Below are 13,366 nucleotides of genomic sequence, written 5' to 3' on the forward strand. Positions count from 1 at the left end.
TTGTATGTCTTTCCATTTACTACAGTGGGGAGAAATGGCTCTATTAGGTTGTATCCATCACAGGATTTCCATTTCTTCTGTTTCAGAGGGTTGTGTTCCAGAGCTGAATTTTAGGGCACAGGGGAGGGATATAGGCTGGGAGGAGGATAGGTTCAGGAGATTTGTGCAGGGGGAGTCTGATGTTTAGGGGGGTGTTTTTAACAGGACATCTTGTCCTCTCTGGTTACATTCAAGTTTTTGATGATAAAGAATTAGAAGCATCCCAGAAATGCTTTCTGTGAAATTCAAGGGGTTTAGATATCCATCAGCAAGATTTTCATTTCATGAGGCAAGTGTCAAGTGTTAATTCCCTAAAGATTAAGCATTAACTAAGCTCTGAACATCAGCATTTTATTTTGTCAGTCTTCCAGGTACACCTCTTTTCCAGACCTTGGGTTATAATTTAATAGCGTTTGTGACTGCCGTTGCTACTTGGTTGTGTAAATACTTAATAGTGGTATAATAGCAGAAACTAACATCTACAGTTAAAAGGAGAAAAAGGAGATAATGGGGATGGAGGCCCACCTGGTCCTAATGGACTAGGTAAACCCACCATATTAGTACTGCTGTTAATGTCTTAACAGCCAACTTAAGGTCCTCTTTAATAAATTCTAAATTATGTATATTTTGTGTAAGCATGTATAAGGCAGTGTTGTAAGATAAAATGTTTTAATTTTGGTTTATCCACTGAACTTTAGCAAGTGATCTGCAGGCAGATGTGAATTAGCCCTTAGTGGTCCAAGTTATCTTTTCCTACCTCCTCCCCTGCAAAATTCCTACTATGTATGGGATAACACTGGGGCAGAGGGGGTCGTCAACCTGAAAAAGTATCCCATCTAGGAGAACGAAAACTCTGATCCTAAACCTCTGCTGCCTTGCAGGATATCTTCTGGAGAAGAAAAGGCTAAGGAGTAAACCCTACATACATCTGGAGTGGAGTCCCTAAGACAGTTGGATGGCGTCTTGTACGCCTCCTTCCAGCAACTCCTGCAGCCAAGCTGGTGCCAAATGTATTGCTCTTCTTTCCCTTGGACCACATCAGCGAGGCCAAGATGGGGTCTTGCTGTCTGGGCAGCCAGGACCTCCATACACACTGCCCAGGCTTGTGCCCTGAGGTGGTTACTTCAGTGCTGCAACCACAGCAGTTTGACTTCACTCATGGAAGCATGCCCCATTTTCTTTTGAGACAGATGAGTGCCCAAACAGGACACAAGAAATGAGAACTACTTCAGCATTTTAGTATTGGATTATGTGTCCTTTCTGCTTACCTCTGATAGTATTCCTCCATAGTTCACATTATAATTTATCTCCTCAGACTCCCCCACCCCCAGAGTGCAATAATGCCTCTGTTGATGGTTTTGTGGACTTGCAGAATACAGGCCAACTGTCTATTCGCACAGTTGCTCCTGGGCATCATCTCCTATAGCTTTGTCACCACCGTTGATTTAGAGGGGACATGAAGCGGCTCAAGTTGGAAGGGAGATAACTAGAACACAGATGGCGCTTGAGCTTGACTTGCTACAAAATGGACAGATTGCATCACAGAACTTTTTTTTAAAAGAAAGAAAAAAGATAATGCAGTGGCAGTAAGAAAGATATACTTTTCCTTTGTTGCTGTTGCTTCTCTAAATTGTATTCCAGGTGGTAAATGACCTAGTAAACTTGGACTGCCTCTACTTTGAGATTGAGCCATTTATTGCCTGCTGTGATTAGTCTGCTACTCTCTTTGTGGACTGAACCACACAAACTCAGTTCAATTTGGAGGACATGATTTCAAATATAGTGTCAGAGTTTGATGCATTAGGCGCGGAGTCTTTCACTGTTTGTTCAGACTGGTTTTCAGTGGGGCTTGCCTGCCAAAGTAAAGGTGCATGGGAGAGGGGGATATCTGTGAGCTAGACCCATGCCTCTCTGGGTCCCTTGTTTGTTGGTTATCAACGCCACACTCAAAGACAAGTTGTCAGACAGTCTTAAATCTGCTGTTACTTGGGTCCCTGTTCAAAAATTCTATGCTGGATTGCAGATTCCACCTAACTGTTCAGATCTTCCCCTTGTGAAAGAGGCTGTTAGACTGTAAGATTTCTTCCACTTCCTGAGATTGCCTAGAACCCCTTCATCTTCTACTGGTGATTAATGTAGGAAATGGCACCATAAATTACATTGTTAGGCCTTTCTTTGATAACACTGAACCTGAGAAGTTCGTGACTGATTATCATACATGGGAGGCACTTATGGGACTACTGCAAAATGGTTCTGTTATTTCAGAATGAAAGATCACAGAGGTTGTTGAGATACAACCATTCACTGGTTCCCTGAGAGTACCCTAAATGTGCCAAAGGATTCCATCTTGAGGATGGTTATTAAATTTAGTAGTCACTTCAGAAAAACAGTACAAAATATTAAAATCAATATAACAATGCTAACAAGTCATCAGACGCAAAGGTTTGATTAGAGGTTAGAAGTTCCATAGCAATATGCTGATGCAGGGGTAAATCAACTCCTCCTACAAGCACTTGATTCAGAGAAGACTGAAAAGGTTGCTTTTGTGACAAAGAGTGGCAACATTGTAATAGCTGGTGCTGAACCTTCTCTGATCTTTCAGGATTGCAGCCTTGTGTTGTTATTGGATGAACATTTGTTCCAGGACAAAATGAATGTCTCAAAGGAAATAGTTTTTTCTTTTGTTGTTGTTTTGCCAAATGTAGCTACCAAATATAGCCTGATTTTCACCAAGTGTACCTGATTGTGAATCAGACCTAATGGAAATTACTAAAAAGCTCTTCAATAACTCAATTAAATTCAATGATCAACCCCCGTCCTCATCACCTTCTGGTATTTTATCACCAAGCATTGAATGACCAAGCAATCTATTTTCTTGTGAACTTCTGATTTATCACATTAATTTTCATTGATGCTATAATTTTTTTAATGTTGGGAACTATTTCGGGAGACTGTATATCTACAAAATAGTACAGTGGTACCTTGGGTTATGAACTAAATTCATTCCGGAGGTCCGTTCTTAACCTGAAACTGTTCTTAACCTGAGGTACCACTTTAGCTAATGGGGCCTCCCACTGCCACCGCGCTGCTGTCGCGCGATTTCTGTTCTCATCCTGAGGTAAAGTTCTCAACCCGAGGTACTACTTCTGAGTTAGCAGAGTTTGCAACCTGAAGTGTTTGTAACCCGAGGTGTTTGTAACCTGAGGTACCACTGTATATAAATGTTGATATACAATGTAGTGTATAATAATACATACATGTTTATCAAAGAATTCTTATCAAGCACCAACAGGTCTATCATATACTGATCTCAACTCTCCAAGAGTTAGTCCTTATTTAGCCAAATCAGCACCATCCTTGCACAAGAAGAAGATATCAGCAGGCTTGGAGGAGCTCCAGCTTTGGGGGAGACTTTTATGTGTGGGACCCAAAGGACAGCCCAATGAAGACTGAACCTACCCAGAGAAAGAGAGGATGAGAAGATGTATCATTCACTCATGCTTAGATTACAATGAGCTTGCCACTGTCCCATACTACTCTGATTCCATTGTGCTGACACTTCCAATTTCACTGGCAGCTTCTTGGGGGGGGGGGGGGATAGAACAAAATAGCAGGTGGCATTTGGTCACATTTATGGATTCTGTGTTGAAGTTTGAAGAAGGAGGTTCCAGTCATTAGAATGACTCTGAAGAAGCAATATAGTTTTGTTCTAGCTTCCCCAAATAAGCAAAACCAACTCTACTTTACATTTTTCCCTGAAGGCAAACTATTTTGGTCTGTCTGTAGAAGATAAACCATTTCTCTAACAGTTAGGCACCTATAGTGTCTTTTTTAATTTGACCTCAAAAGCAGCTGAGGAGATTTTGGTGCCCGTGGCAGAAAATCCAAACGCTGCTCATCATGTAATAATAAACTAAATAAATGACAATTTGCTGCCATTTAATACGAGTCCAAAATCTGCTGTCTGAGGCAAAGCTGGCTTGCTCAGCCTAATGGCAAGGCACACCTGCCTGACCTATGCAAAGATTAATGTAAGGCTAACAGAAATTATAATTAGACATGAATATTTTATTATTTATCGGGGTGAATTTTTAACAAATACATAAACTTTGAGTCTTTCTACACTGCAATGAAGAAAACAACTTAGAAATGCTACATGCATTTTCTTTAAAATGTTTTGAGGAAGAAAACCAAACTCATTGTTTAAAACTGACATTTTGACATGAAGTTGTCCCCTCAAGAAAACATCCTATATAAACCATCACAAATAGCTCTGTATGTCAGCACCTTGGTTGGTCTGTGATTAATTAACCTTTATTCTTTATTTCCTTTAAAATGAAGCCTTCTCAGCAGAGAAATTTAAATAAAAGGAAAGAAAGGGCACATCTCTATTAATGTTAGATTATGGCAGAAGATAACACAACATGCTAAATAATTCCCAACAAAGTCCTCTGGTCAGATTTATATTACATTTCTAAGTTACTGTATTTTAAAAATTAATGAAAGATTTAATTATGGCATTGTTGCCACTGACCTTTTTAAAACGACTTCCTCATAAATCGGCAGATGATTTGCAGTGTTTCTCCAGGTTTATGGTTTTCTTTGGGGGGGAAAGCTCACAAATTAATGGCATCCATCCTTGACTCATTTTTTATAAAAGGCTGAAAGTTTACACATTCTACTGAGGTGACTGAGACATTATTGCAATTTATTTGGGATGCTCATGGGGTTTAACCATTTATTTGAGGAATGTAAAGACTAGCAGCTCGTTGGGCTGTAAAATATTATTTTACCATCCAAAGTGGGGAATATTTGAAAGAAAGAAAGAACACATTCTGGAAGGTGACTTTGTCCAAATGCCATCTGGCTTCCATATTTATTGTTTCTCAATAGTTTCCAATCCAGTTCTGCTCAGCTGAGAAATCAAGTAGTGACTTTTCCTATTGACTTTCCAGACTACTGATTTGAAAACTTGGCTGTGTTCTTCCATCACTGACAGAACAGTACTTGCAAAGTTGGCACTGTAGTTCCTGGCCTAGCAGTCTATGGGCAGGATTCACCTAACAAACCCTGTTAGTGGAAGCTCTGCAAAAAGGTTTCCAGTTGTGCAATAGTTCTTTCTTCTTTCTCCTTCCCCCATACACCCCCCACACCATAATTGGCACAGGGGGTTGGTAGAACCCCCAGAACAGCACACAGGGGGAGAAAGGTGTTCTGTTTGGCAAACTGATGTGTTTGCACAAATGGAGCATTTGTAAAAACACAGCGCTGAATTCCACCCTATACACACTATCTTAGTAAGTAACAAGTAAAAGATTTATTTATTTATTTTAAAAATCCCTGATTCTGATTTTGATCAACTCAACATAGGATCTGTTTCCTAAGTCAATAAAACTGGCGAAGGATAATGACTGAGTTGCACACAGGTAACTTTGGAGTAAACATAAGATTTCAATGAAATCATAGGAAAATGTAATATCCTACAGTTGTTGCATTTTTACTAATACCAGAACTAGCTCCAGAATTAATTTAGAAGAATTAGGTCATGCAAAGTGATCAAATTCTGTTCCAGATTTGACCTCACCTCCAGTAACATTTACTACCCCACCATTTACTTAGTTGCTGGGAAGTTTGTCTTAATGGTGTTTCCAGCTCATGTATGTGTTCTAGCCAGTACAGTTGCCATATGTCTGGAGTTTCCTGCACATATCCAGAATACAGCAGTCGGCGCAGCAGTGTCTGGGCGAAAATCAGGACGTATGGCAGCCCGTGTTGGCAGTGCCGTTTCCCCCATAAAAATAGCTCAAAACCAACTTTTTAAAAAGTGATTTTGTCCAAGAAGTTCAACAACTTTGGGCGAAACTTTAAAAAGCTCAACAACTTTTCTGTCCGGATTTTCACTGTTTGAAATATGGCAACCCTACAGTACAGCCACATTAAAGACACACACATACTTTGTGTGAGCCTGGAGCTCTGCATGGAATCAATGACACCCAACAAAGCCATAGCAAACAGCAGTGGTAGTATCAGCATCCCAGTAGCTGTAATGGTGAGCATTTCCCCCACTGTGCCAGATATTGCTCACAGCAGCCCAGGCAACCTGAAAGCAAAGAACAGCTTTACAGCAGCAGCTATTCCTATTACCAGCTATCTGGAAATGTCTAAAGAACACATTCCACCTTATGCTGCATGCAGGAACTACAGGCCAATCTCACTTCAATCTGTTAGACTCTCTCCTTCCCCAGCCAAGGATTTTTGAGGAGCGAGGCTTGGAGTTGATGATGGCAGGACTGGCAGCGAAGAGGAAGCGATGGCAAGCAATTAATTGGGCTTTTGAAGTGCTCACACCGAATGCTTTAAAAGTATTTAAGGTTAGACTTGAAAAGCCCAGTTAATGTTCATGGTGAGCCAGAGAGGGGTTCACATATCCCGAGTTAACAATTTATAACAATATATTTGGTATACATGTGTTCATAGAATATTTTGATGGACACCAGCAAATCCTAGGCTGAAATGATAAGCTATATTTCCCCATTCAAATTAAGTAGAGCAGCATTAAACCTATAGTGAAATACCTTGTGCCTCTCCTCTCCTGCCTTCCAGGCATTGGTGGTCATTATAGGAGGAAGAAGGTGGTGAAAGAGAAGTCATTTCTATGCTTATCTTTACATTTCTACAGTGGAAGGGGAAATGGGTATGTCATTCCTGCTGCTAATACTGAGTAAAGGCTTCCCGTTTCTTGATCAAATAGGACTTGGGGAGCAGGCCAAGAATTTTTATTTTCTCTTGACACTTCAAGAAACCCCCAAACTTTGTACATCTAAGTGCAAATCCTGCAATGTAACTAAATTCTCAACTCAAAACATTTATAAAAAAATGTGTAATCCCAACTCAACATTGAAAAATTACTAAATAAACGATGGGCTCTTATTATAGGAAGCTGGCCTAGAACTTTTTCTGCAACTAGGGGGAAAATATCCTTTTGCAATTCCTGGTGCTTTAATTACATTTAGTATATTATTGTTTCTGTCTAAATTATAGTAATTAAATACACACATCTTCTTTGAAATCATTTAATTAAAGAGTAGCTAGTACTTTGTCATGTTTAGAATGCTAATGCATTTGCTTTCACTTGAACTTTTTTCTATAGTTCATCTCTGTGGGATTATCAGTCCCTCTCCTTTTAAATTTCCCCAAAATACGTGTGAGGGCTGCTGGGGTTTACTTGATGAATTTGATAGTGGAAAAATGAAAGCTGTGTCTTTCAGTGCTGGATTATCATCAGTGCTTAATGCCGATAGTGGGGTGTCTGGCTTTTCTGTAAGCTTGTGTTTAATATGCCATGGCCCAGAAAATGTTAGGCTCTCGCACTCCTGGATAGCTGATAAGTTAGTAAATGTGATATACCAGATTGCTTTCACATCTGGCATAAAGCTATCAAAGAAACCAGTGGGACTGTATTGATGTGCACCAGCTGTGTGTGTGACCACTAAATGGAAACATGTACAAAGCATAAGATGCTAAATCAAGTGTGAACCAAGTTTTCAGCAAGGCTGTATGGTAGTATGTAATATAGCTTAAGCGGATAACAAGGAGGAAAGAGAAAAGTTCCATCAGCACACTATTTTCTCATTTTGTCAGCTTGAATGAGTGGGTATAGCAGAGGGCAGAGTACCTTCAACCCCATCGTTCAGATTTACTACACGTATGCAGCTAGTAATTATGTAATTGTACAACGTACTGAGTGTGGTGGTCCTGGCATAACCATGCTACAATCAGCTGTGTTTCAATCAATGGCAGGGGGGAAATTGTTCCAGCCCTACCTCTTAGCTGAAGTAGACTCAATTGGAATTCCCTAAGGGGAAGGGAGAGGACATCTGGGCCACAGGTGACCAATCACAGGGGCGCTGACCTTGGGATGCTCTGACCCCCATTTGCCCTCTTTCTACAATCAGCTGTGTTTCAATCAAATATTTTTATGTTCTAGTGAAACTGTTCCCTTTCCCTTTTTCTTTCTAATATAAAGAAAACTGGCAGGTGATCCTATGGCTCTCCACCCAGGGAAAAAAGACAATTACAATAATCTGCTTTATTTTCTCAACCAACAGAGGAATATCACACAGCAAGGCTCTTTATTTGGGTACTCTCTGTTTGGCATAAATGTGGACATGGGTCATCAAAGCAGTGCTTTAACTTGGCTTCCTGATTCCTTCTCAACCTGAGATTCTCAGGGTCCAGGAGAATAAGTTTGTTTCTACTGGTTAGTTATAACAGATTGAGTTGTTCCTCCAACTCCTCAACCCCTGGGAGAGATTGTCAGGCTTTGTTTATGTTTCTCAAAATGGCGACTGGTGTCTGTGTCCTCATCTGTTCTTGCCACCCACCCCTTTGAAATGGTGGCTCTAGCTGACTCTTCTGTGGCGAGAAAATAACTACCGACATGATGTCTAACAATCAGTTTCCAGATTGAAAACAAACCCCCCACAGCTAGACCAATGAACAAGGCCTTTTACCTTGATGCCTGGGGTTATTTAATTAAAAGATTTTTGTTGTAGCTTTGTTGTCCCATTATTTCAAAGACTTGAGCTCTTTTCAGGTCAGACTTTGAAAGCCACAATGCCATGCAAGTGCTTTTGGTAGTAATCCTATGCATATTTACTGGGAAGTAAGTTCTGAAAAGATAAGCATAGGATTGCATTTGCGTACCTTTGTTTACCAGGGACGTGGGTGGCGCTGTGGGTAAAAGCCTCAGCACCTAGGGCTTGCCAATCGAAAGGTCGGCGGTTCGAATCCCTGCGGCGGGGTGCGCTCCCGTTGCTCGGTCCCAGCGCCAGCCAACCTAGCAGTTCGAAAGCACCCCCGGGTGCAAGTAGATAAATAGGGACCGCTTACTGGCGGGAAGGTAAACAGCGTTTCCGTGTGCTGTGCTGGCTCGCCAGAGCAGCAATGTCACGCTGGCCACGTGACCCGGAAGTGTCTCCGGACAGCGCTGGCCCCTGGCCTCTTGAGTGAGATGGGCGCACAACCCTAGAGTCTGTCAAGACTGGCCCGTACGGGCAGGGGTACCTTTACCTTTACCTTACCTTTGTTTACCAATTCTTACTCACTCCATTCACTTAATGCTGCACATTTTTTGAGGTTCAACTTTACAGCCAAAGCCACCATTTCAGGGGTGAAGAAAGAAATGTTAGTGAACCAACTGCATCTTGAAGGCTTTTGCACATTTTTCATACCTGCTCACATGCATAGTTCCACATCTCCTGCTGCTACGGATGCCTTGTTTGTTTGTTTTTAAATTGAAGCAGCTTCTTCACTGCGTTATCTCAAATTATCAGGGATACTGCAGCAAACTCCTTGATGAACTTCAGGAGCATGGAAAATACTTTTAAATAACAGTAGGCATTATAAGCTAGTGTTTGATTTTTGGATGGATTTTTATTCATTTAGGCTCTGTATGGTATACATACATACATACATACATACATACATACATACATACTCCAAATGTCAAGGACACCTTATGTACACACTGGCAAAGTCCTCTTTACCAAACTTCCCCCAACCCATATTTCTCTCTCTCTCTGCTACTTTTTTTCATGCTCTCTCCATTCTTTCTCAGGCTTGCCTTTATCTGCCCATTGCCTCCACTCCATCTATCTAAGTACTCCTGTGTCACGTTCTTTGCTCAGAACCTTTTTTCAGTCTGTTGTCCCCCTCCATCTCAATGCAATGCTGATTTGTTTTTATCTCCCCTTCCTCTCTTCAATTCACTGCAGCAATAATATTATCTCCCCCCCCCCTCCCGCCCCAGCTTTCCTCTCTGTTGGATGCTTCTGCCGTGCTGTGCTTGGCTCAGAGCAGAATGAGAGCAGGAGGAAATCACACTCATGAGCTCTGAGGCCAAATTTCACAACAGTCTAAAGCATCCTGCAAAAGGATGCTAATGCTGCTCTAGCAGTCACACTCTATGGTTGATCCTCTGAGCTGACATATGCATCTTGACAGCTTACATGAATTCTCATGCCTTCATGGTGGTGACTCAACTCTAGCAGGACTGTACAAAATCACCAATGGAAAGTACAGGAGAGGCCAGTGCTATCAAAAGCCACACTGAGTGGGTTGCCCATTTCTGCTCTGTTAAAATGATGGGAAGCTGTGTGAGATTAATTGCACCCAGTTATAAGACAGGGAATTGCATATGATCAAACTGTCTCTTAGAAATACAGTGGTGCCTCGCAAGACGAAAAGAATCCGTTCCGCGAGCCTTTTCGTCTTGCGGTTTTTTTGTCTTGCGAAGCAAGCCCATTAGCGGATTAGCGCTATTAGCGCTATCAACAGTTTAAGGGCTAAAAATGGCTTTTTAAGGCTTAAGGGATTAGCGGTTTTGCTGCTAAAATGCTTTTAGCAGCTTAGCGCTTCAGAAAAAGGGGTTTTGGAGCGAATAAAAATCGCAAGAATTTTCGTCAATTTTCGTCTTGCGAAGCAAGCCCATAGGGAAATTCGTCTTGCGAAGCACCTCTGCAAATGGAAAACCCTTTCGTCTTGCGGGTTTTCCGTCTTGCGAGGCATTCGTCTTGCGGGGCACCACTGTATACCAAATATGCTATGTAGCTGGATATTTTAAAGTAAATTTTTTTTTAAAAAAAAGAAAAAGAAATAAAATAAAAAAGAAAATAAGAGCTGACATGAAAGTCTCAGATGGAACTCAACAACATCACAGTTCCTGGTGGCTGCCTTAGCCAAATCTTCAATCACCAGGGAAGGCTCTTTGTTTAAGTTACCTATGGATTTCATCTCATCTTCTTTTCTAGACAGGGCAGTCAATGTAATAGCTTTGGATTAATATAATCATGCTTGGGATTGGATTGAATAACAATGGTCTCACCTCCACTGGGAAAGTCTCACTCATCTCTTTTTTCTAGTGGAGAGATGATAAGAACCAGGATGTTTCCCTCTGGAATTCTAATTCTTGTTTCCACTTTTTAGATGGTTCATAGGAATGTTGTGTAGAAGGAATATTTTCTAATGCCCCCCCCCCACTTCTCTCTTCTCTCTCTCTCTCTCTCTCTCTCTCTCTGCTTTTCCCCACTATCAACCTACAGGATCTTTGGCCATATTAATCTCCGCTCTGAATGGCAGCTAGTAAAAGTAGATTACAAATCTTTCTTTAGCCGGAGGTGCAACAAGGATGACTTTCAGACGTGGCATCTGCACAACCAGGTACTACTACTATACCAACAGAGCTTTCCTCATGCATCTTTCAAAAGAAATACTCGAACACTGGCACAAAAGGAATCCAAGACATTTGATTCAGTGCATCTGAAAGATGGATAGTAGGGAGGACTGAATTGGAAGAACTTGACCCACAAAGTTAGGGAAGAAACCAACCAGCAACTAGCTGCCAAAGGGAGAATTTTCAAGTCATGATACTGTTCAGGAAAGCAGAGGCAGGAGTGACAGTCAATAGCATCTGCATGAAAGCTTGGAGAAGGTGCCGTGGACACACAAATCAGAAATAACTAGGAAGTGAACAATTCTCCCCTTGCACAAATGACAATCACTAATTATGATGAACCACAGTGTGACTGGTATGACTTGATTGAATGGTGTGGTATCTGAGGAACTTGGCTGTAATTATGGCAGAGGGCTAAGAATTAATCTGAGTGAAGGATTGCTGTTCGTGAGTGGCTGTCCAGGAAGCTGTTTCAGAAATCCATATCAGACCACCAAATCTGTTACCAGGGATTAACTAAGGTTCTGCAGAAATCCTGGTGGGAAGTGTGCATCTGAGAATATGCAGAGAAGATACACCTCCTCTTATTATGATTTGTGGTTTTATTTTTCCTGTATAATTTTAGAAATTGCTATTAAGTTAGCAGGCTGCAAATAGACAATTTAGACAGTATTCTAGATTTGATTTGCTTTCAGAATTTGGAGATTGTAGAAATAAAGGACCAAATGCAATATGGTGACTCATTCCCCAGGCTTTCAAGAAAGATTGGGAACTGGTGTCTCCTCTACAAATTAACCACACCAGGGAGATATGTAGAGCTCTAACTTAACTCTCTGTTGTTTTGCTCCAAAGGGTGAACCTTGTGTTATGGGAGAGAGGAAGATCTATAAGAAACGTAAAGCAGGGGCCTGGTGTGCACTGACTAGAGATTATTCAAGAACAGTTGTCTCAGAACCTTGCATATGTGCGGAATGGGACTTCGAATGGTAAGCCATGTTTTCTTTTACAGTGCTTTTCTTGCCACTCTTACTGTTACTTGTGTGTTATGTTCCAAAGGTGATGAAAAATAATGCAACATTAATTTTTGTTCATCATATTAGCATAATAGCCCTAGGGATAGGGGAGGAATTTATTTTAAAAGGGCTTACACTTGGAGTTTGGCCGTTCTGGTGCAATCAAGCTTTGACTATATTGGATCCTCTCTTGAATCGAGCACCTATTTCCAAGCTGCTAATGCAAAGGAAGACAGTCCTAAGAATTTTGAAATTAAGATATTTCAGAATTCCACATGCCTTGCCCTAAAACCCCCCCACCAAAAACAAAAATGCAAAAACAAAACAAGAACCAGTTACTGGCTCGCTGCAAAAAACGATAAAAGTCCATAGAAGCCAAATTAGGTACTTAGGATCTGGAAGGAATGTTTTCTCACAGAATTGAGTCCCATCTTCAAGTGGTATAAGAACCTCCTCTTTAGGATTCTGCTGTCAAAGAACTAAATTTGGTATTCTTATGTCACATAAAAAGTAATGGTAGCCATGTTGGGCCATAAGAAAAGCAAATCCATAATCCATATTAGGGCTGACTTTGTTAGGCTGCCCAAAATGTCACAGAATGCCACAGCCAAAAATATCAACATGAAAATGTACATGTAATCATATAACAACAGAAAATAATCTAGACCTTTCCCCCTTTTTGTAGAAAAAAAGAACCATGTAGTGTTATTAGCATTCTTGCTTGAAGTTTCCTTCCATTAGTTTTTTATTTACCCTTGTCAAGATCCCCGCCCCCAAGCAAAACAGAGCAGCAGTTGGACGTGGTGATTTTTCTAGCATGCAAACCCTGGGGGAATTTCAAGCAGTGGGAAGGTGGGCAGCTTGTGTGTTTTTCATATACATTTACCAGAAGTTAATGAACGAGTCTGAGGCCTTGAGGGCATTGAGCAATGTTGTCTTTAATATTATTTAATATTAATGCAGTTCGTTCTTTCTTTCAGGCAACGAATTGCTCCTCCCAAACATTTTTAATTACTGAGTCACTATGAGGATATATATATATATAGATAGATATATAGATACAGACACACACACACACACA

General features: G+C 40.9%; 1 protein-coding gene across 1 annotated transcript in view; it reads left to right on the top strand.

Moving 5' to 3' along the window:
• SORCS3 (sortilin related VPS10 domain containing receptor 3) overlaps positions 1–13,366 on the top strand; it is a 405,333-nt gene that overhangs the window by 341,916 nt on the left and 50,051 nt on the right. The window contains exons 15-16 of the mRNA XM_083441626.1: positions 11,142–11,259; positions 12,125–12,258. Of these exons, the coding sequence (XP_083297752.1) occupies positions 11,142–11,259; positions 12,125–12,258 (252 nt within the window). The remainder of the gene's footprint in view (positions 1–11,141; positions 11,260–12,124; positions 12,259–13,366) is intronic.

Source organism: Podarcis tiliguerta (genome assembly GCF_965153285.1).
Source record: "Podarcis tiliguerta genome assembly, chromosome: 5".
NCBI classification, from domain to species: Eukaryota; Metazoa; Chordata; class Lepidosauria; order Squamata; family Lacertidae; genus Podarcis; species Podarcis tiliguerta.